Source organism: Melopsittacus undulatus, chromosome 6, assembly GCF_012275295.1.
Source record: "Melopsittacus undulatus isolate bMelUnd1 chromosome 6, bMelUnd1.mat.Z, whole genome shotgun sequence".
Classification (NCBI taxonomy): domain Eukaryota; kingdom Metazoa; phylum Chordata; class Aves; order Psittaciformes; family Psittaculidae; genus Melopsittacus; species Melopsittacus undulatus.
The window spans coordinates 73,232,343-73,259,638 of record NC_047532.1 but is presented as its reverse complement, the minus strand read 5'-3'; the positions used below and the strand labels follow the sequence as shown (position 1 = coordinate 73,259,638).

Here is a 27,296-nt window from a genome sequence, read left to right as displayed (position 1 = left end):
GAGCCTGGCACCATTCTCCTGTCCCTGCTTAGAGGACCCCAGGAGGGATCAAGGGGATCCCCTGTTCCATTGGCTCGGATGAGGACGTGCAGGGTGACACCAAACCGCCTCTCTAATGCGGTTGCTGTGGTGATGGTCAGGCAGTGCTTTGCCGCATCTTGCTAATTAGTGTGATGTGTTAATGATGTGTCCATGTATGGTCCTTCCTGGCTCTGCTGCCCTGCCTGCTGCACTGGGCCATGGCTCTGCATGGGGACAGGGGTGTCCACACACCCCTTAATTCCCAGTTGCTGAGCTTGATACCATCCCCTCCCACATCCAAGGGATGGGGCTGAGGCTGGTGTGTCCATCCCCATGGGTACAATGTCAGTGTGAGTCCTGTAGCTGCACATCCTTCTTCTCCTTCCTCCTCCTTCTCTCCCCTCATGTCTCGGGGGTGTCACAGGCCATCCTGGCCTTCCAGGGCTGCCCCAGGCAGGGCAGTGTCAACAGGACGAGGCTCATCTCATCAGTGCCGTGCGTCCGGTGAGGCCCTTCCCTCCCGCGGGAGGTTTCCTCGAAGACGAGCGGGAGGAAGGCTTTGGGGACATCCTCCCTTTGTGGGCTATTGTTGGCCTTCCGTCACCTGCACGGCCACGGCGTGAGTCAGGCCGGGGTGACGCGCCCGGCAAACAGGACATGGTGGAGGAGGAGGGTGCCGGCGCAGGAATGCGGAAGCAGCGGTGGCACCAGCACTGGGATGAGGTGAGGATCCTGCCTCTGCCCGCCCTGGGGATGGGGTGCGGCCAGGGGGTCCCTGCTGAACCCAGGGCCTGGCAGCTGCCCTGCAGGGGCTCTGGACCCCGTGAGCTGGGCCCCTGCTGAGGGAGCGTCCCCCTCGGGGGTGCTGGTGGGGACTCTACAATGCACCAGCGCCTTGGCAGGGCTGCAGTGGTGGTGGTGGTGCCAAGCAGGACTGGGACAGGCACAGAGGATGTCCTCCTCCCTGCAGAGACATGCAGGGTCTCAGCATGGTCCCCACACCTCCCCTTGTAGCCCCTCTTACAACCCCCCAGCCCATCCTACAGTCCAGCACAATCGCCCCAGATGAGGACAGGGAGAGGTCATTCCCCCATGGCAGAGGGTTGGTACTTGATGATCTTGAGGTCCTTTCCAACCCAAACCATTCTATGATTCTGTGATTCACCAATGTCATGGGCAAACCAGGCTGGCTTGGGCAAAGGTATTTAATTTATCGCCATCCGAATCACAGTACGATAATGAGAAATAAAAACTAAATCTGAAAGCACCTTCCCCTAACCCCTCCCTCCTTCCCAGGTCCAGCTTCATTCACAGTTTTCTCTATCTCCTCCCTACAGCAGTGCAGGGGTATGGGGAATGGGTGTTGTAGTCAGCTCATCACACGTTGTCTTTGCTGCTCCTTCTTCCCCACACTCTTCCCTTGCTCCAGCATGGAGTCTCTTTCCATGGACTCCTCCAATGTGAGTCCTTCCTATGGGCTGCAGTTCTTCATGAACTGGTCCAGTGAGGATCCCTTCCATGGCTGCATCCTTCAGGAACAGAGGGCTCTGACGCGGGGTCCTCCCTAGGCTGTAGGTGGAGATCTGTTCTACATGGACCTTTCCAGGCTGAAGGGGCATATCCTACCACACCACTGTCTGCACCACTGCTGCAGGTGGAGATCTGCTGTTCCATGGCCAGAGGTGGATCCGTCTTGGATCTGGCTGCATCAGCTTCATCTGTGGGGGAAGCTTCCAGCAGCTTCTCATGGAAGCCACCCTGTCCCCTCCATCAACCAAACCCTTCCACATGGACCCGGCACATCCCTGTACCAACACTCTCCCACTATTCACCACCCCAGGGGACCCCCGTGGACCAGGAGAAGACACTATCTGGTGGCTGGCCTTGCAGAGCCCCGCCAGTGCCCAGGTTGTGCTGCGGTTGTCACCACATCACTACATAACTGTCAGGCCTTTGTACAGAAGGTTTCATGTTGTACCCCGACTGCCCCCTCCCTGTGGCCACCTATCAGCCCCATATCCCCAGGGGATGGCACTTGGGGTCCTGTCTGCCAGGGTAAGGGGAGGAGACAGTCACAACGAGGGTAGAGAATCCCCAACCCCCCCACGAGGTCTGGGGAGGCTGAAGGGTGATGTTCTGCCACTGTGTGGGTCCCTATGGCCTCACCCACCACAACACCAGCACGGTGCCAGAGGCTGCACTTGCAGCCCGCAGCCTGCAGCTCTCCCACCTCTGTGCATGGTGCTGTGTATTAATGCCCTGGCAGAGGGGTTTTGTGTCCTCCCATCGCTCCGTGGCAGTGGCTGGATGACCTGGGGAGTAGCGGAGGGGTGCAGGTGAACCCCTCTGACGGGGGACTGCAGGACAGGGGCTACCGGTGGGGTGGACATGGGGGGTGCCAAGGCAGCCTCCTGCAGCCCCTGGGTGCCAGGGCAAAAAGGTGGAACTGAAGGAGTACCATGGTCAGGATGGGGGGTCCCATTGCCCCGGGGTTGTGAATGAGGGTTCCACAGGAGGGAGTGCGGTGGGTCCCGGCCGGGGGTGCCCTGGAGTGGGGCGTGCAGGGGCGGGCCGGGGGGCGGTTCCCCCCCGGGGGCCACATGACCGAGTGGGCTGCGGGGCCGGCACAGCCTACAAATGCGGCTCCGCCGCGGCGGGGCCGCCGCTCGCAGCCCCCGGCATGGCCGCGCCGCGTTGGTTCCTGGCGCTGCTGCTGCTCCTCTGGCTCGCCCTGGCCGCCGCGGGTGAGTGCAGGACTCCCGATCCATCCCCTTCCCCGGTGCGGCGCCGCCCGGTGCCCGAGCGGGCAACGGGGCGAGGAGCGGGGCTGGAGGTCCGGCAGCCCCTGTCCGTGCCGGGCTGGGCAGGACAAAGCACTTTTCATGATGCCAATAGCTCCCCGTGTCCGGCCGCCGGCAGCCGAAACAGCAGCAGCCAAGGAACGGGGAGCAGCCACCGACCCGCCCGGTGCCACGGGGATGGCATAGAGCAAAGTCGGTTCTGGCGGCGGGACTCCGACCCGGCTGCGCTGCCAGAGGCGGGTCCCGGCACGGCCCCGGCTCAGCAGATTGCGGCCACACCGGGGCCGGGACCCGGATCCGGACCCGGACCGGGACTGGTGCTACTGGGACTGGAACTGGCGCTGGGATCGTAGCAGCTCAGCCTGGCACCCGGGACAGGGGCACAGGCTGTGGGGAGGGGCACTGCCCGGGGCTCAGCATGTGCTGCCCATCGATGGGGCATAGGGGCACAGAGGGTGGCTTTGGGGAGCGCTGGGGCTGGAGCTTGAGGCTGGTCCGTGCCTTCAAGGCGGCCGTGGCCAAGCGAGGTGGCCCCACTGGGTGCAGGTGGCCTGGCCCAGCTCAGTGCAGGAAGCACTCGGCCGGCCAATGGCTCCTGCTGGGGGCAGTTCAGGAAACGGGAGGTGCTGGCAATCCCCACGGCATCCCCATCCCCACCCCACGTGCAGCGGCGAGGGACCTGGCTAATGCTCTTCCCACCATCCCCAGGGCCACTGGGCACTGTGCTGGACAAGCAGGATGTGAACGATGGCCTCATCCGGACACTGGTGCGGCCACGGGGTGCGCGGCTTGGAGCTGGGCACCGGCCTGGGGGCTGGCGAAGGTACCGGAGACCACGACCCCGGCTCTCACACAAGGGCCCGATGCCCTTCTGAGGCAGGTGAGGAGCAGCGGGGACAAAGGGGGACATGCAGACACATGTGATGCTGCTGGGAAGGAACTCACGCATCCTGACTTTGCTCTCGTTGCAGGGGTGTCCCCAGCCTACCCTGGACGCGGCTCCCACCACCCACACGGTGCCACAGCCTGTGCTGCTTGTGCCCCAGCCCTGAGCACGGGCTCCCACCCATGAGCCCTTGGCTGGAGCCACCTCATCACTGTGGCTACACCTGGAGGCCCAGCACCGTGTCTGGCTCGTGTTGCAGACGGCTGCCGCCACCATGGTAGGCTTTGACCAAAGCACTTTGTCAGACAGAGGAGCTTCTCCAGCTTGCCTTGGGTGGGGGGGTCCTATTTATTCCCCTGGTGCTAACCCTGCACCCTGGGTGAGCTGCTCTCCCCTTAGCACTGCCAGATCCCCAACCCTGGGGAACTCCAAGGCATGGGGCGCCTGTCCAGGACACAAGGGGGGGTCTGGGCCCCTCTGCCCATGCCACTCCGTGGGACAGTGGGAGAATGGGGAGCACTGGGGTCTCTGTGCCAAGCACTGACATATGCCAAAGGAGGGGCCCTTGCTCTGAGCTGGGCCTTGTTGACCATGTCTTATGTCTGTAAAGATTTATTCTGTGTAAATACATCTTTGTAATAAAGAGTTCTGATGACAGGAAGCCCTTATTTTTGAGGTGTGGGCAGGGGGCGCCTGCACTGCCCTTGAGACTCCCAGGGTCCTCTGTTCCCCTCTGGAGCTGCCCGGTGGTGGCTGGAGTGAGGGCAGCCCCTTCCCCAGCCCAGGGCTGGTGGAGAAGATGCCCAGCAAAGACTGAGGAGGAGGGGGAAGACACAGGGGGTCAGAGCCCTCTCTGCAGAGGGGCTGGTGATATAGAAGGGGATGGTGGAAGGGCACAGGGATGCTGGTCGCAGCAGGGGCAACAGGGGGTAAGGGGCTGGGGAATCCTCTGGCTGTGGAACAAAGACCCTGGCTGCAAATGCTGCCCTGAACTCCCCACCTTTATCCCCTCTTGGGCTTTATTTTTCTGCTCACCTGAACTCCCTCCACATTGAGCATAAGCTGTGCAGGAACAGCTCTAAAGGTGGGGAGTGGGCTGGCGGAAGAGACTCTGCTGGTGACAGCCGTGCTGGGACCTTCATGCCCAGAAGAGAGGACATGGTGCATACGATCGCTCACTGATGGTGTCCGCTCCTGAGGACCCAGCAGCTCCTGAGCCAGGATCATGTTTTTGGTGGGGTACTCCCTGCAGGGAGTCTCAGGTGCATGGATGCTCCTGCCCTGCGTTGAGACGCTGCCGTTGCCGTGGTTACCGGCATCACCACCACCCGTGGGTGCAGCACCATGTCCCCAGGGTTTGGGCTGGAGGAGGGTGAGGCCGGTGGGACTGGCAGGGGCTGTGTGATGGAGGCTGGAGCTCTCTCTGGGATGCAGCAGCCCCAGCGCTACAGGACCCCGGCCTGGGCACGGTGCTCACTGGCTCTGTTTGATCCGGCCTCATCTGCTGGATTCCCTTGTGTCTCTCCCCTCAACTGCCCCCCCGCAGCCCTGGGCAGCCTTGCCCAGCACCCCACACATCAGAGCAGCTGCAGGTGCCTGCAATCTGGCAGATCCCTCCCTGGTGTCCCTGTGTCCCTTTCCCTGGCATCCCCCTCCCTGGGGTCTCTGCTGTCCCTGGTGTCCCCTGGCATTCTTTTCCCTGGCATCCTGCTCCCAGATCTCCTTGTTCCTGCTGTCCCCACCCTGGTGTCCTCACCCCAGCTCTCCCCATCCCCATTCAGTGGCGAGAGCCCTGCAAGGGGATGGCACCCCCGGGACAGGACCTCTCCCAGTCCCAGCGGGGTCCGCAGAAGCGGCAGTGCCCGTGCAGGGCCCCTGGACCCCATATTGTTCACAGGAGGCCGCCCATGAGCCACGTCAGCGGTCGGGGGCACGGGCAGGGGTGGCAGCCCTGGGGGGGAGGGGGATAACGGGTTAACGGGTTAACGGGGGAGCGGACAGGCTGCAGCTGCGGGGTGAGAGCAGAGCTCAGGGAAGCGGGGCCAGGCCAAGCTGCCTCCGTGAACTCATCCTCTGGGACCACAGGGATGTGAGCTTCGCCACGCGCCAGCGCACTCTCGCCACGCTCTGGCTCCGCTCCCGGAGCTCGCACCCCGGCTTCCAGCCCCATTAGACTCCAGGGGCCGGTGGCCTCATCACAAGTACCAGCGCTGTGGCCACAGCCCCCCCAGCTGACCCCAGCTCCCTCCCTGGCTGGGCTGGTCGGTGGTGGGGGTCCCACTCCTCCATGGGCACCCTGCTGTGCTGCTACTGGTTTGAACTGGGAAGTCTTTTCCCACCCCAGCACTCACGTCTTACCCCGCTGCAGGCAGCCATCACCCTCCCAGTGCACCCCTTGGGGGGGGGGTTCTGGGTGCTCTGCTGCTGTGCCAGGAGCAGCGCCAGTGTCCCATGGCTGCACCGGCACGAAGTGTGAGGCTTGGGCTGCGGCCAGGGGCTGCACAGCTGAGCCCTGACCCCGGACCCCCTTGCCCGTCGGGAAGGAGGACGCCCCGGTTGGGCTGTGGCCAGGCAGGGCCAGAGGAAAAGGCTCCTGGGCCGGGAGACCAAAGAATCTCTGGCTTTTCCTGGCCTGGCAGGCTGCCTGCAGGCAGGTGGGGGGTGGCCGGGCTCCTCACTCTCCCCGTGTGCCGTGGGTCACTGCAGCAGCTGCACACCATGCTGCAGCCCTGCACACCAGACAGTACTGGGGCATCAGCGGGGATGGCAGGGGCAGACAGGCATGGGCACTGCTGGAGCTGCATCTCTAGCAGATGTGGCTCTCCAGAGTGTGGCTCTCTGTGTGGGTGAAGCCAGAGGCTCACAAGGTCTCTGGAGCCACGGCCAGATGGTGACTGTGTTCAGGCGGCTGCCAGGCTGCAGTTCTGGATCGCGATGCTGGTCCTGGTATGGTGCAGACTGGTCTTGAGTCTTGGCCCACTGAGAAGGGAAACAAGGATGCTGGGAGCGCTGGGAGAGGGGATGGGGAGGGGCTGAGAAACCACTGGAGCCCTCCAGGGCCTAGGGACAGCGGCTGGACAGGGCTCACCCTAGTGATGGCCATGCAGGAGGACATGGGACCCTCTGCCAGCATCACAGACCCTGAGCACTCATAGCCAGCACATGCTACTTCCAGCTCCCCAAGTCTCACCACTGGATACCAGCAGCAGCCTCAGTCCCACTGATGGCTGTGGTGGGCTGAGCCCCCAACCTGCATGCAGGGCAGGGAGCATCCACCAACAGCCCCCAAGCAGCTCCATTCCTTGGGCTGGGCCCAGATGATGCACAGGCCAAGGCTCCAGCCTCATCCCAGGGGCTTCGTGCTTGCTCTGGCATTTCCGCCGGCAGTGGCAGGAATGTGGCGGCCGCTGGAACAATGCGACACCTTGCGCTGGTCCCTCAGTGCCGGGGCCGCAGCAGCTGCCCAGGCACAGCCCTCCTCTCAAGGAGCCCTCAGGAAGCACATGGAGATGACACCGGCCACCGTTTCCTGTGGCAGGACGTGCTGGATTCCTCCACCACTGCTTCAGCAGGGCCCAGGGGACCCAGACATCACTGCTGTGTCCTGCAACAGCTCTGTGCCATCCGCATCCACCGTGCCTGCTCTCCAAGGCTCTGCTCGCGCAGTGCTGACTCCACCATCCCCAGGCTGCATCTAAATGGGGAACTGGCACATGGCTGCACAGTGCCCAAGTGACAGCAGCCTGCTCAGGAGCAAGAGCAGAAACCGGGAGAGCAATAACCTCTGTTGCTGTCCCCCAGCTCTGTCCAGCACGATGCTGGCAGGGGCCCAGGACAGGCTCAGCTGCATCTGGGAGGCTTCAGCCCTGCTGACAGAGTCCTGGGCAGGGAGGATGGTGGAGCTGAGCCACAGCTCTGCATTAGGGGATGCTGCAGCAGCCACCCAGGCTGTGCAATGCAGTGACATAGTGACACCAGTGCGGCCCCAGGAACTTGGCACAAGGGAGGTTTATTTGGAACCAACCATTTCCCAATAAATTACATCATTTAAAAAGTTTAAAGAGCTGGGGCTGGGAGCCCCCAGCAGCTCACCCAGCAGGGACCACGGAGCCACAGGACACCATGGGCTGGGCACTAGCAAGCAGTGGCCTCCTGCAGCTGCTAGCCAGATGTGGCAGGATGCTGCTTAGAGTTTCCATGGGACTTGTCAGCCACCAGGCCCCAGGGGTATCCCCAGCACTAGAGCTGCTCCTCTGGGACTCAGGATGCATTTCTGCCTCATCTCCTCTTCCTCACCCGCCTGCACTCTCTAGGGTAGGGAAGTATCCAAGGCCCCCCATCACCCAGCCTGTTGTACCCTCATGGCTTTGCAAGCAGGGCTGGCCGGGTCAAGAGCTGTGTTCTGCCCCACACTACACACAGGGGCAGCCCTGATAAGCAAGGTGCTGCTCCCTGCCTGCCCCATCACACGTGTCCCAGAGGAAGGTGGGGCAAAGGGAAGGGGCAAAGTAGAGCAAAACTCAGCTACAGTGCAGAAGGCTGGGAATGCAGTAGGGAGAGCTGTATGCTGAGCCCTGTGCTCCAGGAGGGAGACGAAGGGATAACACCCCCCCACTGATCCGGAGAGGCTGAATGTCCACAGAATCTTTCTGGAAAGCTGCAGTCCAGCTTCCATAGCACAGTGATGGGGCATCAGGGCTGGCTGGGTCTGCTGTTGGGCAGAGGATGAAACGTACCCAACATCCGCCCAGGGCTCTCGTGGTTCAGTCAGTGCACACCAGCACATGCACCCGCAGGGCCATGGCACGCAAGGTGAATGCCACGGCGCCTCCACCAGCACTCACAGTCTGTGCCTGCCCCACAGCAGCTCAAGAGAGAGAGGGTGAAAAGGAAAGAGAAGCATGACTGACACTGCCGTGGGCCGCTGGCACAGTGCTTGGGCACCACCAAACCCAGCCAAGGAGAGAGCAGGAAGCTCTTGGCATGGTTGGCAGTGAAGTGAGTGTGCAGGTCCACTGCAGTGCAGGGTACAGCAGTGGGAAGGAGAGGGGAGCATGTCCTTCCGACTGTAAACACGGCACTTGGAGTAGTTGGGAGTCTCCCTGGAGGCCCAGCCCCACTGCAGGGCTGGCGGCACAGGCAGGGCTCACTCCTCATCCCCAGCCAGCAGGAAGCTGTAGAGGAAGTTGATGGCGCGCTGGCGGTCCTGCTGCGACTGCTTGGTCACTAGGTTGGGTGGTGGACGCAGGAGGAGGCTGGAGAACAGGGCAGCTGCAGAAGCAAGGGCATGTGTGAGGGGCCAGGCATGAAACCCTGCCAGGGATGGGGGAAGCAGAGAAGCATCACCTACCAATCATGGTGACACTGACTTTGTTGTCCTCAGAGTATCGGAGCAGCTCACGGAGGAATGACATCAGGTACCGGAACACGCTGCGGTGGCAACGGGGCAGCTGGAAAATCACCTGCAGAGAAGAGAGGAGGGAAGTCCCTGAGCTCCACCATCACAGCTGGGCCTAGGCTCCAAAGGCAGAGCTTCCCTCTTCCACTGCCTTGAGGCCATTGTGTGGCCACTGCATGAGCCACAGGCCTAGAAAGTGAGCAACAAGGTGGCACTCCGAGGGCTTTGGCTCCCAGTAACACTGCCTCTGGGATTGGTGGCCCTAGGCAAGAATTCCTACTGCCCAGGACCTGCTTCCCACTCAGTTCCTGTCAAGTCCCAGCTCTCACCCCTGTAGCTGTGCAGCAGCAGCACAAAGACAGGGACAAGAGGTTTCCTGATGCAAATACTGAACATGCCCCAAACCTTCTCCCTCAGCCCAAGGACATGCTGGGCTTTGCTTCCCACTTTAAGAGCCACTCCTGGTCCTTCAGGGAAGCAGAGGAACTGCAGCTCTGAGCAGTGTGGTAGAGGCTCTTCCCTCCCTGGGGCTGCTCTTCCCCCATGCTCAGGGTGACACAGGCCACACACATGGGGTGTCTTTGGGAGCCAGCAGGCCCACTGGAGATGCTGCAGTGCTGACCTGGGGCAGGAAAGCTTGTAGCAGAGCACGTGGGACATCACACCCACCCCAAGGGCCAGCTCCAGGGCCCAGGGCAGCTCCCAGGGTGAAAGCAGGACCCGGTGGCAGCTCTGTACCTGCCGGCAGAGGCGGCTGCTGTGTGACCAGTCCAGGCACCGCTGGTACAGCTCGTAGCAGATCACTGGCTCCGGCAGTGCCTCTAGGAAGATGAGGAGCGCCTCAGCTACCGAGTGGTTGCTGCCCGCTGAGCTCGCAGGAATCAAGGGGCATGTGAGCAGATGGAACCTCCCTCCAAGCTCCTACCTCTCTGCCTACCCTTGCGGCCTCCCTTGCTGCTCCCTCACATCAAAGCCACCCTCCTCCTTCTCTGTTAGCCCCTACCTATGGAAAATGTTCATCCACTCCCCCTGTGCTGCATTTGTCCCCCTCACCCCCCCAGCTCCACATAGATCCTCTGCTCCATCAGCCCCTTCTCAGCTCCAGCACTTGGCACAGTCTTGCAGAAGCTTCCAGAGCTCAGGCCCTGTGGCTGTGTTAGCCAGCACATGTTCAGCTTCAGGAGAGGTTATCTCAGAGGCAACAAAGGGGACTCTGCAGCTAAAGGTCACAGATGAGCTCTCCTAAGGGCTGTGATCCAGCAGGATCCTGTAGAAGTCAGGCACAGCAAGGATACGGATTGTCTCAGGGATACTGGTGTCCAGGCAGTCAATGATCTGCTCCAACTCTTCTTGCATGCCTGGAGTCTGGAACAGGTCTTCCTGCCAAAAATAGCATAGGGATGGACAACATCACCTTCCTCACAGTGACAGCAGAGTGGAGGCTGCGCCTCCCAGACTGGGCTGAGCTGCAGGGCCCAGTGATAAACATAGCACCCAGCACACGGGGCTCTGTCCTCACCTGGTGGCAGGCATGCTTGAACAAGTGATCCACCAGCAGCCACACCTCCTTTGGCACCTGCAGCGGTGTCCCACCATCCTCCTCACTGTCCAAGGAGCCCATCTGCAGCACAGACTTCTCCTGTGGCCAAAAGCACACAAAGGTGTTGGGGAAGTCCCAGTCACCCCAGTAAGGCCTGGGTGGAGAAAGCCCAGAGAGCAGAAGCAGCAGGACCCAGCACCCATCCAGCCTCACTTGCTCTTTCATCAGAGCCACTGCTCCACAGCTCCCATTTTTCTCAGGTTCCTTTCCCGTTTTCCTTCGGAGAGGATCTGCTGAACACAGACTGTCCCAACACCACCATCACGTTTTCCCACTTACTCATGCAAAGCAGCTGATGAGCTCAAGCTCAAGTGCTAAGAGCCTCCAGCAGCACAATCTTTATAGGGACCAATGATTGCTTGATTTTACTCTCATTTTACAGTCCTCATGTTCCTGTGTGCTCCCAGACCTGAGCCATGCACTGCTCTCCTGCAGCCCATTCAGCAGAGCCCCCAGAAGAGACCAGCAGGAACAGGAGCAGAACCCAGGGAACACAACCCAAGGACACCACCAGAGGAGCACCACAAGCCAAATGCAAAGCACTTCCTTCCAGCAGTCAGCTCCCGTGACAATCACAGAATCCCAGTCTGGTTTATATTGGAAGGGACCTTAAAGCTCATTCAGTCCCAACTGCCCACCACAAGCAGGGACATCTTCCACTAGAGCAGGCTGCTCCAAGCCATGTCCAACCTGGGGACGGTGGTGACTGCCCCTCACACAATCACTCACAGCTCATGCCTTGGCACAGGTGGTAGCCACACACAGAGCCCAGCTCTGCCCTGCACACTGTCAGAAGACACCAGGACATGCTCCTCTGCTAACCCAAGCACACAGTGGAGGTTGGGAAGCAGTGTGTCAGGCAAGAGCGTTACAGCTTTCCTTCCTCCGAGGGGGAAGAGGAGAGAGCTCTGAAGCCTCCTGCGAGTCAAGGGTTCCTTAGCAGCAAACCCCAGGCCAGCGCATTGTGGCACAGGGGCACTGTGCCAGAGGCTGCCCTTGGCATCACCAGATAGATGCGGACACCCCCAAGGCAGAGACCCCGGTGGCTTAGAGCAGAGCAGGAGAAGGTGGCTCAGAGCTCCTTAAGGATGAGGAGGAAAAGCAGGAGCTTTCGGCTTCCCGTGTGCCTTGGCCAGGCACCGAGCGCCCTCTCCTGCCGTGTGCAGGCAAGGGAAGGCGAAAGGAGAAAGGGAAGAGGAGGAGGATGCCTGTTTACAAAGGCTCTTCCCAGAGGCAGACACCAGCCTCCTCTCTCCCTTCTGCCAGTACCAGCCTGAGAGCTTCATCTGGTTCAACACCCGCGTTCAATCCCCTCTTGAGAGGGTTCATTCATTCTCTTTCCTGTTTTATCCTGCCACTGCTCTGGCAGCCTGGGGATGGAAAAGCCACCCAGCACAAGACATCAGTACAGAGCCAGCTCCAATGAGCCACCAAAGGTCTGGACAGGTGCAGGGGAGCAGGAATGTACCTGACACACATCCCAGCACCTCCCACTTGCTCTTCAGTGGCAGATCTGACCCACTCAGCCTCCAGTGCAGAGCACGAGTGCAAAGCAAAGCAGGGATCCTGCCCTGGGGAGCGTGAGGCAGCAGAGGAACGTCTGTCCCTGTGCAAGGCCCTTCCTCAGCCTCTGCAAGGATGCAGCAAGATGGAAGGAGGAGAATACGTCAGTTGTTAATTCATCCTCCTTTGCATAAGGTGCTGAGGTGAACCCCACCTGATGGGCACTGTTAGAGCCAACTCAGGTATGCTACAGGGTGCCGATGGTTTCACTGCTGGAATAAGGGGAGCTCTGTGTCTGTCACCAGAGACAGCTGCTGAGCTCTGATCAGCAAACTGGCTCACCCCATCCTGGCTGCAGGGTCACTCTGTGCTCTGGCAGTGGATGGGATGTGTGGGATGCAGTTCTCACACAGCCCACAGCGGTGCTAAGGGGCTTTGCTGGGACAAACGCTGCCTCTGCCCCCCCTTCCCTCTGCAGCAGGCAATGGGGAGGACACTCATTCACTATAAACAGGACATGAGAAGCAGGACCCTAGCAAGGGGTTGTGTTACCTTTTCTAAGAAGCTATCTTCTCCCTGAAAGCAGTGGGAAAGAGAGAAGAGGAAAAAGTATGGTTAGGAGGGAGAACCACACTCCAAGTAAGCAGAAAGACAGTTTGCATCACAAGAGCCAGTGGAAGCTGGGTCCTCATGCGTTCTGCTGACATGGCCAAAGTTAAATCTGCTGCGAGAGATCTGCCTGCCAACAAGCACAAATCCTGCTCACATGATGCCCAACCTCGCCAGGATTTGTACCAACTCCTCACAGGGGCCTGGCAGCAGTGCTGCTCACACACAGAACAGCCCAGGCTGAGAGGTGTCTGCCAGGATGAACTTCCCTTCCCAAATCTTCCCAGGCAGAAATCAACATTCCCGCATCATTTCAGCCACCTTCCCCCCTGGCCAGGCCAGAGATAAAACATTCCCCAGGCTAAATCTGTGTTCCTGAGCTCATGGCAGCTGTGGAGCTGTCAGGCCCCCTAAGCAGCTTTGTGTATGGTCAGGGAAACGAGTGTTTGTGCTCAAAACCCTATGCTGCCTCTACCTAATAGCATTAGCACACTGCAAGGAGCTCAGCAAAACCCCTCCAGGTTGCATGTCCCATCCCTTAGGCAACCTTAACATCCAGTATCCACCAGCACACTGCAGGCTGGTGAGGTAGAGGGGAGAAGCTGTTGGGTGGAGCCCACAGGAGGAAACTGAAGCAGGTTGCCCAAGCTGAGCTTGATGGATCAACATTTCAGGATGGGAATAACCAGAACACAAAGGCTGAGCTTGACACAATCACAGACATCCTGATGCTGCCCTGAGTCCTGCAGTGTTGCTGCCTTTGGAGGCTTTATCAGCCACAACAGCCCAGTCTCTTGCAGGGCACAGCTTGCTCGGAGCACAAGCTGGCGCAGGCTCCTCTCCCAGTCCCAAGTTTGGGAATAAGCCAGGCAGGCTGCACAGGAGCTTGCTCCCTTCTGAGTCACCTCAGCAGTCCCACTCCCACCTACCTGACTAATTGCCCTGCTGGTCACCTCTCTTCTGTGCTGTTCAGCACCACTGGCTCCGTGAGACTAACCTGCTCCTGGCAAAGGTTCTGCAAGAGGCTTTGTAAAGGATCCCAAGACAAAACCATGATGAGACTCTAACACTGAAATCATAAAGGTGGGATGCTCGAGTGTCAGCAGCTTCTCCCAGGAGAACCAGGGGCCATTTCCAAGCAAGCTTCCACCTGCTGTCTGCTACCCTGCATCAAACCACCCCTCACACCTTGACTGTGTTCTCCAGGTCTCCCTCTGCTGAAGACAACACAGAGCCGAGCCAGGCTGAGAAATGCACCCACTACAGTGAATGACGAGCCCTAACACTACCTACGTGCAGGAGGGGAAATGCTTCTCGACACACACACACACTGCCTGCCTCATGCACAGCCTAACCCTCAGTGAAATCACACGATGGGACCAGAACACATTTGGGTTAGCACAGGCATTGCTCTGCCTGTTGGAAGGGCTCCTCTTGCCCCATGGCACTTCCCATCTCACAGGTATGATCAAAACCAAAAGACCTAAAAATAGCTCTAACATGACAGCAGCTTTATAATCCAAGTGACTGCATTTTGCTTTGAGCAGTTACATTGTGCTCTTTGAGTTTGCTTAGCTTGTTCCGATCAAGGTCTTGAATTCACACTGACCTCCCCAGAAGCAAAGACTAAGCTGCAGATATGGCAACAGGGTGTTTTTCTCTGGCTGGTCTGCTTCCTGTACCTGGTTTGCTTCCTGTATTTCTGTACATTTCACTGAATAACAGAAGGTGGTAAAGGAAGAAGAATAAGCCTCAAAAGTATAAGCCTCAAAAGTACCCTTCGAAAAGCAATGATGTGTGTCTGTGAGGGCAGAAAATAACAGTGGGCCTGAGTTCCTGTCCATCAAGCGAGAAATCAGTGCTGAACACCGAGCAGGAAAAGGCAGGTGGAACAGCTCCCAGGACTGATGAGATGCTCCAGAACAAGTTAACACACTTCTAGAACAAGACTGATTTTCAATTGAACCTTGAAGAGCATGAGGAGCCTGCAGCCAGGATGAGCTGTGTGAATGGAAGAGGCAAACCCTGCATCTCACCTCCTGGGCTCTGCCTCACCTGATCTTGTAATGGAAAAAACAGAACTCTGGTATAAAACCAGCCTTTCTGTATGCTGGGCCTGGGAGTAAAGCAGACACAGCCAGAAGTGGGAATGGCAGGAAGCAGCAAGAGCCTGGTATATCTGCTGGAGACCTGGGTCACAGTGGTCAGAAGGAGAGGAACTGGCCAGAGAGGCTGCAAGACTGGCCATAGGCTGAGCTGCACACATCAGCACACTGACCAGCATCAGAGCCCTTCTCTTGGTCCTGCTTTTGCTTGTTCCTCCCTCTGAGCAGTGCGAGTGCCACAACCAGTAGAAGGGAAAGGATCCTGAAGCCCTGTAACTGCAGAAGCAGCCTGGGCACCTCAGAGGAGAGCATTTCAGGCATACCTCTTGTGACACAGCAGTGCCACCCAGCTGAGCCTGCCAGCACCAGCATGACAGTAACACAAAGCACAAGGTGCTGTGATCCCTTTTTGTTCCTCCAAACAACATTTAGAACCTACTCAGAAACTGGGATAAATCACTTGCTGTTCAAAGCCCCTGGTTGTGGTGGAGGGAAAGAACAAAGGAGCACAGGAAAGGAGCACAGAAAGGAGCTCCAGAAAAAGTGCATCAGCTAGGAGCCAGGGCAGCTGACCCACACTGAGGGCATCACTCCTGCTTTTAGGGGTAAAGAGAGGGGAAATTGCTCTCTCCCTGTTAGGCAGCTGCTCCAGAATGTGGCTACTCACCAGGTCAATGAGTTTGGTGACTGGAACTTCTCGGATCGGTCGTCTCATTCGGCACAAGGCCTCCAGGGAGGTGCCGAAGCAGCTGGGCAGGTAGGTCCCACTAATGGTGAGGAAATAATCCTTCCCCCGGTCCAAGTGAAGGACAAGAATATCCTCAATTTTATCCTCACCAGAGTTCAGGAGGGTCACCGAGTCCTTGCTGACATACACGTCCAGGGAGATGTCCGTGCTCTCATCTGCAACAGACAGCAGCTCTCAAGAACCCACAGTCACTCTCTAAAAGAGGCGACAAGGACAAACATAAGCAGCAGGGACCAAGGCCACAGAACCGAGAGGCCAAACAGACAGGAACAATGGCAAGAAAGGTGAGACATGAGAATGACAGAATGGACGGATTGGAGGTGGGATGAGAATCTACACCAGCTCACATGGAGAAACCATGGTGAACCTCACCTGGCTCCAGGTAACCCTCACAGGGCTCGGCTCGCAGCCACGGCTTACAGTAGTGGTTGTCATTCAGCTTGGGGATGAAGGAAAAGTGGCAAGTGACCTGCCCGTTGTTGGTGATCTGGAACTTCTGCTTCTGCAGCTGACGGAACTTCACGTTCTGAAACTCAAACTGCAGAGCAAAGAGAAAACACAAACCAGGTTAGCAGGCAGGAGGGGACACATGGGTAGGCCCCCAGACTCCACAGCAGCAGCCTGTGATGGGAAGTGCCCACACAACACAGAACTCCCAGCAGAAGACCTGCCAAGAAGCCAAACCAAGATATCCCTTCTAATCCATCTCCTGAGCATAAGATAATGGATGAAGTCCAATTTCCCATAATCCAGTTTACTGAACCAAAGTCTTTAAAAGTAGCTCTAGCACTTCCATGGCTGCTGTGTAGGGAAGTGACAAGGTGGGAAGTGGCAGGTTTCATCCTCACTTCTCTCCTGCTTAGCTCCAGCGAAGGCAGGAAGTCATTCTCCATTCTGTCCATTAAGCGAACAATGTCTTCAAACAACTTGCGATACTTCTGCTCATCCACAACCTTTACCTGTGGGAGACCAGGAAACACTCAGCAATCTTCCTGACCCCCTTCACTGGGACTCTTTGACCACAAGCCAGCTGCAGGAGTGAACTATTTCTCTAAGCACTTGCTATATGCACCTGGGAACCTGAGAGAATTCACATATGTGGAGGCACCTCCAAGCTGTGTCCATCTTCACTTGTGTTTTACCCCCGCTGATGTTACCTGGGTCTTCCTGGCCACTGACCACACTGCTGGGAGATTCCTGGGGGTGGTCTCTGGGGTCAGCACTGGCACCCCACAGCATTACACAATTCTCTAGAGGAAGAGGAGAAAAGCTCTCCTTTAAGGAGGCCTGAGCTACCTAAAGAGTAGGTGGTAGCAAATATGGACATGGACTGTCTCCACTCGGCAAGCTGGGGAACCCAAACCTGCTGCCAGCTGTTCAGCACTACAGAAATAAAGATGTGAACCAGTGACATGCTTCTCTTAACACACCAGAGGCAACACTGCAACAGCAGGGATATCTACTGCAGGTTTCTGCTGTGTCTCTTTGTGGAGGAAAGAAACCAGCAGCTCACCCATTGTAGCAGCTATTCTGGGTTATATCCCGGAAGCCAAGCAGCACCACTGAAGCAGTCAGTTGCAGTCACTGCATGACCCACCAGCTGGGGTAAACCCCAGATCTCCCCCGTTACAATGGGGTGACGTTGTCCTGGCCACAGCACTGTGCTGTTTGCTGCAGGAGCTGGCACTCTGCAGCACACTTCCTCCACTTTAGCTTTACTACTCTCATTGCAACAGCACTAGCAGAGGTGCCTTGACTTCATAGCCCCACCCCAGCACATGAGAGCTGTTACCCCGATGAGGAAGAGCGCGCTGACGGGCTTGTGGTCACTGGTCTTCAGGTCCATGTGGCTGCCATAGCGGAGCTGGGTGACACTCCCCCCTCTCCATAGGATCCGGTCGCACCATGCTGGCACACGACACTTCCCACTGCAAAGAGAAACAGGCTGCCAGGGACATCCAGCAATTCCAATGAAGCACCGGAGATACTCCTCCTCCCAGCCCAGCTGCTCACCCACCCCCATCAACTGACTGCAGAGGGGCTGAACTCCCATTGCTTCCCTCCACTCAAATACCATGCTATTTCTTCTGCTCTCTTCCCCTATCCCTGTGCAGTAGGATGAAACTCCCCATCCTTTCCACCATCAGGAAATACACCAATCTCAGCCAAAGCTGCTTCCACAGCCTAAACCCATGTATACTGTGACCCAGGCTGCCTTGGTTTCTTTTGCTGCCGTATCTTTCTGCCCACTACAGTCTGACCCATTGCTATTGTTTCCACTATGGAAAGTCTACTCAGCAATTACTACTTTGTTATGAACTCTGAATCCTGAGCTATCGTTCTGCAGATTAACTACTGTGCTGATTCACAAACACAGGCAGAGCAAAACCCAATCTCTGAACTGTAAGTCCTCCTTGGGAGTTTCTCCATTTGGAGCAAACTTCTGCAGCAGACACAGGAGTACCAATGAGGGGCACCAAGCAGGAATCACTGTGCGCAGGTCAGGGGACAGGCTGACCCAGAGAGTGCTTCCTTAACCTCTCCAATTCCTTTCTCACCCTTTGTCCTCTGGTAGGAGAACCCCCACCAGTGCAGGGCCACCTCTGAGTGCATGCTTCACCCGCTTCATCTCTTGGAATCAGCAGCAGCTGAGGTTTAAGGCAAGTCCCTGGTCAATGGACACAGGCTCTGCCTATTCCAGACAACACGGACAACAAAGGAGTGTAAATCTGTCTGTACTCCAGCCACCAGCACAGCACTTGGGGGGATTGCCAGCTCCAGGAAGGAGGAAGTCAAGTTTTACGAGGAACTGCTTTTTGTGTCACAAGTAAAGGCGTGCATAGGCAGGTGATTTACCTGGAGTCCCAGCGGTCTGTTTTAGAGTCGTATTTGTACGTGGGGATGAATTTAATCTCTCCCTCGGTGAAATCGGCAAATGCCTTCTTCTGCATGCGCTGAATATTCAGCTGAAGCGGAGAAAGAACACTATAAAACACACCAAACCCACCCAAACACTCCCTCAACACATAGAGCAGTGTCAGAGAGTGGATCTACAGGCAGAGCAATTGGAGCCTGGGGCTGTGGGGTTCACCAGACACCTCCAAACCACCTCTCAAACCTCAAACCTTCAAAAAAGGTAAAACCTCAGCAGGAGTGGAATGTTTCCTAACCCGACTGAGCACCCTCTGGCACAGTGCTGCCCACCAGAACATGCAGACAGAAAACAACACTAAATGGAAATATTGGTTGCTCTACTTGTGCTAAACACCTTCATTAGTTTTCAGGCTTAAGCATCACCATCATAAATACTTCAGTGCCAATCATTTTAGCAGCAGCCTCCCGCAGGGTGCTGGAGTGACAACCTGTTCCTGAGTTGTTTTCCTCATAAAAAAACACAAGCTACAGTTATTTGCTGCACGAAGCCCCACAGCACAGAAACGAGCTGCAGAGCAGAGTCAAAAAGATTCACTGTTGTGTGCTAGAGATAGCGGCACACTCTGTCTGTTCACATTTCACAGGTGCAACCCTTCATCTTATAGGCACACCTTGGGCTGTCCCAGTTTTCAGTGGGCTGTAAGGAAATGCTAAGTGGGGAAAGCTTCAGCACAGAACTGGGGTCAGCCTGGCTGAGACAGAGCCTTGCCCTGGCTACAGGTGCTGGTCACCAAATCAACACCTCCTCCAGAACACTGACTGCAGCAGCTGTAGTTGCTGTTACCAGTTCTGATGTTCTAGTCTGCAGTTTGTATGTAAGAGAGGAAGACCTCTGCCACTGAGATGCAAAGATACAGGAATTGCCAGAGTCACCCAGTGAACACCAATATAATGTACAATCTGCTTTTGCTTGGAGGGTTGATGTCACCAGGACACCCCCAGCTCTGTCAAGGGTCTATGTCTACATGCACAGACACCTGCCAGCTCCTCCCAAGCCCAGGCACATGCCAAACCAAGATGCCCTCAAGAGTACACAGCAAACATAAGCAGAGCTCACTGACCTGGTCGTATGTCAGCAGCTTCTGAAGCTCGTTCTTACTGATGAGACTTTTCACTTCACTGGCATCAGGGAGACAAAGCCTGTAGTTCAAGTCTCCCAGCCAGATGACAACACTGAAACCAGAGGCAAACATGTAGAAGAGCCAGTGGTTACTACCACAGGCAACACAGCGGAGAAGGGTGCAGAAGAATGGATGGTGGGTGCCTGGTAGTTGAGGTTGAGACACATGGAAGATGAAAGGAGACATGAAAGACTGAATCTGGCAGCAGGATTTCTGGCACTACAGCACTAACCCTATCCTCTTTGGAATCCCTCATAGGACAGAAGACTTGGTTTACTGGGAGATGCCAGAGCTTGCCTCAGTTTGAGAACAGCCCCACAACACCACCAACTCTAACGAAGGGAAAGCTGCATCTCAGCACCTTCATAACCTCTCGGGCTACACAAACTCCACCGGGTAGTGAGGCTCTGCTGGTGCACAGAAGAGGGCAGTGACAGGGCTCGTTATGCAGGGCCAGGCTGTCAGGCTGCTCTGACACCATGGCTTTGCCACTTCTTTTTCCACTGCCTTCCTCTCAGGCAGCCCACGACAGTGCTACATCCCCTGCCTAGCACAGACGGGCTGAGGCAGAGGTGCCAAAGCACAGCTGGGTTCCTGACAAGTTTATGTCTCACAGTTGCACCTCATCAGTGACTGCTCCAACCCTGTTCCTCTCTGGGCCTTCCAACAGGCCTTCATCCTTCCCATTACCAGCAGCCAAAGAAACACTTGTGCTACTCGCTCTTTACCCGATAAAGGCTTCATTTAAAGATTAAAATCTAAACCCCTCTCTGGCATCAAAGCTCTTCCTGTTTATAGCCAAACCTCAACATTTCCATTAGCAGAAATCAAGGATAATCTAGTATTTGGATTTTTTCTGTACTATAATCCAGTCTACATTTTATTTCTAGTTTTTAAATGGTTTAAATGTTAACTACAGAAGTATTAATTATTTGTATCAGGTTTATGAAAACTCCACTTATGTGCTTTGTCACACACATGGCTGAGTCTCATTTGGATTATTCACCACCAAAAGGGAAACTAGCCAAGCAAACTCACTCGTGTTTCATGATGTTGATGTGAGGTAGGCTCTCATCTGGGGTTGCAAAACTCATCCGGGCACAGATGTCCTTATAGTCCTGATTCCGCCGCTCAAAGTCCTCCACATGCGCGGCAAGGTGGGAGTTGACGATGCAGAAGGTGGTGTTGTGGAACACAAACCTCACGGCCACACCACCCTTGTTGCCCTGGGGAGAGCAGGGAGCAGCAGTGAGAGAAGGTGAGGCCCCGGGAAGGAGATGTGATGGCTCAGACTGGGACAGACCCAGTCATACTGTTCTTGCATGGAGTGGTGCTGGTGACTCACCATCTTCCCCATGACTCCCGTGCCCACAGACTCCGTCACGATCTCTCTGATATTGCTCAGCTGATCCTTCTTTGCAAATATGAGCAGCATCATCCCAACCAGACGGACCATTTGCACCTGCAACAGTAAAAGGGATCCTGGATCCTCAGTTCCCAGCCTGGCAGTGAGATGCAGCACCTCTGATCTGCCTGCTGTTCTAGTTCTCTGGCTCTCCCTCTTCCTTGTCATGTTTTGTAGGCAATCCCTGCTTGAAACACCACCCACAGGCCCTCCTGTCCCAAAGCAAGGTTCTGGAGGACAATTTGTCACATCCAGTAGCTATCAGCCCTGCTGAGCTCACTGCAGTCCCCACTCTGGTGCTTCCCTACAAACAAAACTCATCTCCTGAGGTAAGAGGAACATAACAAACACGTAGCAGAGCTGCTGGTGAGGTCTTGGCCTTTGGCTCTGCTCAAGTCACCAAAACTACCAGAGGAAGATATCTCAAGTGCTTCAGCAGTGAGCTGCTGGCCACGGGTTCAGTTGGAAGTCAGTGCTCACCTTTGTTTACTCAGAACTACCAGGGAGGCAGTGATTAATGGGCAGAAGAGTTTTTGTTTCCTGAGGCAAACACACCTGACACATGGGGTATCAAAAGGCAGCCACCCCCCAGCTACACAAACTCTCTGCTTGTCAGAAAGCCCTTGTTCTCTAATGCAAAGAGCCTTTTTCTGGAGCTATGAAGTTCTCTACTGAAGAGCTCAGCCCAGAGGCATTAACACAGCCCTGACGTGTACAGTCAGAGCAGGGAGCTCAGGTCTGCACTGATCTTTCACCTGTGCCAATGCACGCTCCAGCCCACGACCTACTGGTACCTTCAAAACAGTAGGGCCATAACTTGGAAAGCCAGAGACAAGGCCTAATCTCCTTAATCACAGTCCACATGCTCCCTTTAGAGACATAAAACCATTCAGATGTGTTGGGATTAAGCCTATGTAGTGAGGGGTGAAGCTAAAATCCAAGATCAGCTGGAAGAGTGACTGAGCAAAACCCAAAGTGAGCAGGACAGGGGTCAGAGAGGCAGGAGGGGCTGAGGAGGAAGGAGAAACTGAATCATGTACTCCTGGCTGGTAGAAACGTTTGCTACAGCAGAGATAGAACTAGCAGTTTGCTCTGAACCAGCGAGAACAACATCCTGCTGCCACAGCAGAGTTCTGACCCAAGGCAGAAGCCTCAGGAAGACTTCACCTCATAGTTTTTCCTTGAAGGAATGGGATAATTAACTGAATTTACCAGCTCAAGACATGCCTTGCTTTCACAGTACAAGGGTGGGAGGGTAACACAGAGAGCGAGCCTGCTGGGATTCCGCTGAGCACACCACCTCCCTGACATCCACCTTGTATTCATCACCTTGTTCTGATCCCCATCTTTATAAATTTCTACCTCAAAGTACAATATCCCCTTACATCTCTGGGGCAGCAACAGACTCTCTGGATTTCACTTGGCATGTTAAGAGCACACACATGCCCAGCACACATCCTTGGTTCCTCCAGTCATCATGCTTGGTGTCAGCCTGTTTCTCTTCCCATCGTGCCAACTCCTCAACCAGACCCCCAACACTGAACAGAACTCACTTTCTTGTACTTGGCATGGGGGTGCAGGGCCTTCTCCACAGCAGCCAGCCACTCCTGCTCCTTCACAGAATCAAAGTAGAAAAAAGCCTCCGTGCTGAGGTCCAGCTCCTGGAATCTACAAAACCAGGTTCACTGAGCACATCCCAGCTCACTGATAGCCCACTCTCAGGGAGGCCAATGTGAAGCCTCTAGTTTGGAAGAGAAGCTCCTTACTCCCACTTGCTAAGGGAAGCAGCAGAATTTCCCCACAGTGCCTCCAAGACCCCACACAACACATGCCAGTAACTGTCTCTGACCAGCATTACTCTGGGTAGAGGACAACCAGAGAGCTCTGTGCATGCCCTAAGGGATGTCTTATTATGTCATGCCAGCCTTTAACCCAGTACTCTGCCTCATCCAACTGGCTCTTTCCCCTCAGGCAGCTCCTCTGAGACATAGCTCAGCTTTGTGGAACGTCTGAAGAGCTTAAACCAAATACAGCCCAGCAGGATCCAAGCAGGAGCAGCAAGAAGCCCAGCACTATGTGTACATACGAGGTGGCTGCTGCTCACCCGATGCAGTAGACATCTGGAGGCTCCATGTCACACACCAGCCAGGGCTCCAGGCCACTGTCTGGAGACTGCCCATTCACATTCCACGTTCCCACAAAAAATCTGCAACACAAAAGCAGCTGAACCATTAGAAAACACAGAGACAGTGCCAGTGTCAGCACAGTCTCACCAACAGGCTCAGAGCATAGGAGTCTCTCAAATGGGCTCAGGGCTCCCAGCCCAGACTGGGAGCAGATATCTCTGAGCTGTCCCAGCTAAGGGGTAACTGAAGCTCTTCCAGGCTTGGTTTTCAGTGACACTCATGCTACAGAGCTAAAGATGTCTCACCAGGGACAGTGAACATCTGGCTTTTTTAACACCACGTCATGTGGGGCAGTACTAGGACAGTGTGCTGGGACAGCACCTTTATCCTCCCTTCATCCAAGCGAGGTGTCCAGAGATCTGACACACAATGTGAAGCTGTAGCACAGGCACTGCTGCCCCTCGGTGTTCGCTGCCTCTGCTTGGCCACCAGAGCTGCTACACACCAACAGCTGTCAGGTTTCCAACCGGGGCTGGATGCAAGCTCCCAGCAGAGCTGACAGTGCTATGGCCCTGTGCACACTGCTCAGGACAGCTCTCACCTGAAGTTGTGAAGGTTGACATATGCCTTCTCCCTCTTGGCAAGCAGGTGTTTGATGAGCCCCTCTCGCTGCCCTGATTGGCTGCTGGGCAGGAACATCTTGCGCATTGTGTTGGTCACTCTTGGCTGGTCTCTGGATGAACCTTCTCTCTCTCGGTGGAATCTAGGAAGGAAGCAAGAGCAGCTTCAGAACCAGTTCTGCTGTCTAGGAAGAGAAGGAAAAAAGGGAACAGATTCCCCATGCTACTTACTGCCTGTTCTGAGGCACGGGAGGTGGGGGGGGCTCCCGATGAGAGCCTGCTTGGTGGTTTTGCCCATTCCTTTTCTCTTCTAGGCTCAGAGCAGTGAAGTCATCCTCAAACCCCAGAGCCCCTGTCATGAAAAAATCAGCACAATACCTGAGAAACCATTTAAAACTGCTCAGAAGGAAGGATCACAGAAAGCAAAACCACAAGTGATAATAGCAGTGGAATGGCTTTAACCTGCCAGAGGGGAGACTGAGATGAGCTCTTAGGCACAAGTTCTTCCCTGTGAGGGTGTTGAGGCGCTGGCACAGGATGCCCAGAGAAGCTGTGGCTGCCCCATCCCTGGCAGTGTTCAAGGCCAGGTTGGACACAGGGGCTTGGAGCAACCTGTTCTAGTGGAAGATGTCCCTGGCCATGGCAGGGGTTGGAACTGAAGAAGTTTTTAGGTCCCTTCAAACCCAACCCCAGCAGTGGTCCTATGAGAGGTGACAGTGAGTTCAGTACCTGAAGAAGAGGCCTGTGAGAAGCCTGGGAGGTTCTTCTCCACCTGATGCCAGCTGGACGAGTCCTTTGGCTCCATAGGAGAAGCTTTCAGGTGGGCTGGAAAAAATAATTACCAGGCCAGTGAGGAAGTGGTGGCAGTGGGGCCACCCCAAACACCCTGCAGCTCTGTTACCTTCCTGGATGCTCTGCACCTCTGCCAGGAACCCCAAGCAACGCTCCTCATCCGGGATTTCAAAGAGCCGCTCTGCTGCCTCCTCACCCTGGATCCGGACCTTGCAGCCTGCTGCAGGCACAGACAGACACCCTCAGCCCTTACGGCTGCAGATGCTGCACCCCAGGAGTGGCAAATTTCTGTGTGTCCTCTGAGCTCATCCATGAAAGCCAGCTTCCAGCTATCACTTCCAGTGGAAATCTGCATTTAAGCTAATAGCCCTGTGCCACCAAGAACCCCCTCCCCAGCTTGAGCTATCACCAGTTGTGCTCTCCTGGCTTTAGGAATACTCCTCCCTACTGTAAGCTCTAAAAATGTGAAAGAAACTTCCTGAAGGGCAAAGCAGCACTGGTAACCACCCAGAGCACTGTCAGTACTGACAGAGGCCACAGGAACCCTGGCTCAAGAACAGGCCAAAGGGATGCAGGGAGATGAGGGTGGTTCTGAGAGCAGTGCAGGGCCTGGAGAAAGGACTAAAGAAGCTAAACTTTGACCAACTGCCAACACTTTAATCTGGGCATTTAAAACCATGTCTGTCATGAGACTCAACTGTCAAAGAACCAGAGTGTATCATCAGGAGAAACACAATCCATGCTTCGCCAAAGACAAGCACAGAGCACGGAGGGAGGTTCTGAAGGTAAAAAGAGTGTGTGGCAGTGCCCAGCCTGATCCCAAAAAACAGCTTTAGCCCCACAGTTGCAGTTATGAAACTTACTGTTTGCAGCTATATCAATCAGCAGTGTTTCTTCTGCCTCTGGAAAGAGAAACATGGGATCAGGAGAGGTCACACTGGATGCTGCAGTAACTGAGCACTCAGAAAGCACACTGCCTGCTGCCAGCCACAGAGGAGCTGTGATCTGCATCTGTACTACTCATGTGCTCTGGTACAAGGTACAGTTCTGTCTGGACATTCACTTCCCACCATCCCAGAGTCACAGGGGAGGTTACCACATCCAGAGCTCTCACACATCCAGACGGTTTGTTCAGTATCACTCTGGGAAAAGACCAACCTGGCAATGAACTTGAGAGCTTGCCCTACACACTGAAGTGATGGGCAGAATCATGCTGGGTTGCACAGAGGCTTTCAGCCGGCCCAGGGAAGCATGCTTTCATTCCTGAACAAGTAACTGCCCCAGGGACGGGCACTGCTGTTCCAGTTCTCCCAGGGCAAAGCCTGGAGCTCTGTTCCATTCCATGGCTGGGAGCTGAGAGCTCACCAGCCCCCACAGAAGTTTTGATCTCAACATGCAGGAACCAGACAAAAGCTCCCAACTCTTGCCCTCACAGAGCATGAAGACAGACACCAGCAGGCACCAGATTTCAGGCTCTGCCCGACATGAAGCCCCCTCCTGATGAGCCACCACGTCCCCCCAAGCTGAGTGCCGGCAGGGGAAGCTGACCCATGCAGTAAGGAGGAAACAGCATTCCATGATCAGTAAGTTTTAGTTTCAGGGGGAAACAGCATCAAACGTATGCAGGTGCTCATGCACAGGGCAAGAACCACGGAGACACAGCGGTGCTGGCTCCAGCAGCAATACCTTGCACACATCTGAAGCGGCTATTGATGGGGATGTAATCCAGATCGGAGCTGTCCCTCTCCTGGGACTGGATAAGTATCCTGGAGATAGGAGAAAGGCTTGTAAGAGCAGAGGAGCAGCTCCCTGCTTGCGTACACAGAGGCACGGGAGCCGCTCTTACAGATCTCTATCGCTGTACGACGGGAGAGGCGCAGAGAAAGGGGCAAACAGCCCCGGAGCCGCACAGGCTGCGGCGCCGGGGATGTGGGAACAGCTGGATAGGGGCAGATGCGGCCGCACCGGGGGCAGGTGCGCACCGCTCTCTCTGTCGCAGCAACTCCGCGGATTCCCTGTCCCCCTCGAGGGTCCCCGCGCCAGCCCGGAGCAGGGTCGGCGGCAGTGCACGAGACACCGGCCGTTCAGGGACGAGGTGCCCAGACGGCCCAAGACCCCCGTCACCGGCCCGGCTCCCGGCGCGACCGGGCCCCGCACCCCTCCGCCGAGCCAAAGGCCCGCGCCCCGCCGCGGCCCGCACTCACCCGCAGCGGCCGCCCCGCCGAGCCAGGCTGAGCACGCAAGGCTCCCGCCGTCCGGCACGCAGCTCCACACCGGCCACGCTCTGCTCCGCCGCCCCCCGGCCCCTCGTGCAGCTGCCCGGGCCTGGGGAGCCCCCGCCGGACATGGGCAGGCCCCAGGCCGCGGCGCGCGGCTCCATGGCGGCACCTCGGTCTCCCGGCGACTCCGCGCTGGTCACTGGCGGCGTGCAGAGAGGCGCCCCCCGCGCACCGCGCTGCCCCCTGCCGGCGGGCGGACTGCTCTCCCTGCGGAGGGGGCGGGGCCGCACCCGGGGGATGGTCGCTGTGTACCCCGGGATTGCCTGCGGGCAGCGCCAGGACGGGAGCGGCGCCCGTGGCGGCGGCGGCGGTGCCGGTAAAAGGGCCCAGTGAGCACCACGGCCCCGC

General features: G+C 56.5%; 2 protein-coding genes across 5 annotated transcripts; one reads left to right on the top strand and one right to left on the bottom strand.

Moving 5' to 3' along the window:
- Positions 1-2,668: 2,668 nt before the first annotated feature.
- On the top strand, positions 2,669-4,363 carry APLN (apelin). Its single transcript, XM_031044204.2, has 3 exons — positions 2,669-2,765; positions 3,531-3,702; positions 3,794-4,363. Exons 1-2 carry the CDS (start codon positions 2,702-2,704, stop codon positions 3,695-3,697), a joined length of 231 nt encoding a protein of 76 aa, XP_030900064.2. The 5' UTR covers positions 2,669-2,701; the 3' UTR covers positions 3,698-3,702; positions 3,794-4,363.
- A 3,335-nt stretch (positions 4,364-7,698) lies between these two features.
- OCRL (OCRL inositol polyphosphate-5-phosphatase) lies at positions 7,699-27,153 on the bottom strand. Of its 4 annotated transcripts, none has more exons than XM_034063562.1 (23): positions 26,874-27,153; positions 26,356-26,435; positions 25,533-25,571; positions 24,779-24,889; positions 24,607-24,702; positions 24,109-24,229; positions 23,859-24,020; positions 23,236-23,337; positions 22,685-22,799; positions 21,072-21,188; positions 20,765-20,952; positions 19,667-19,778; positions 18,528-18,637; positions 17,464-17,599; positions 16,520-16,630; positions 16,044-16,209; positions 15,591-15,826; positions 12,762-12,785; positions 10,626-10,745; positions 10,402-10,486; positions 9,776-9,972; positions 9,059-9,170; positions 7,699-8,979 (listed from the first exon to the last, which is right to left on the bottom strand). In XM_034063562.1, the coding sequence occupies exons 1-23, from the start codon at positions 27,047-27,049 to the stop codon at positions 8,855-8,857; spliced, it is 2,841 nt and encodes a 946-aa protein (XP_033919453.1). In that variant the 5' UTR covers positions 27,050-27,153; the 3' UTR covers positions 7,699-8,854. The 4 variants fall into 4 exon arrangements, with proteins under 4 accessions (XP_033919453.1, XP_033919455.1, XP_033919454.1 ...); XM_034063564.1 differs by having other exon boundaries at positions 9,845-9,972; positions 26,874-27,150; XM_034063563.1 differs by lacking the exon at positions 12,762-12,785 and having other exon boundaries at positions 26,874-27,152.
- Positions 27,154-27,296: the final 143 nt, after the last annotated feature.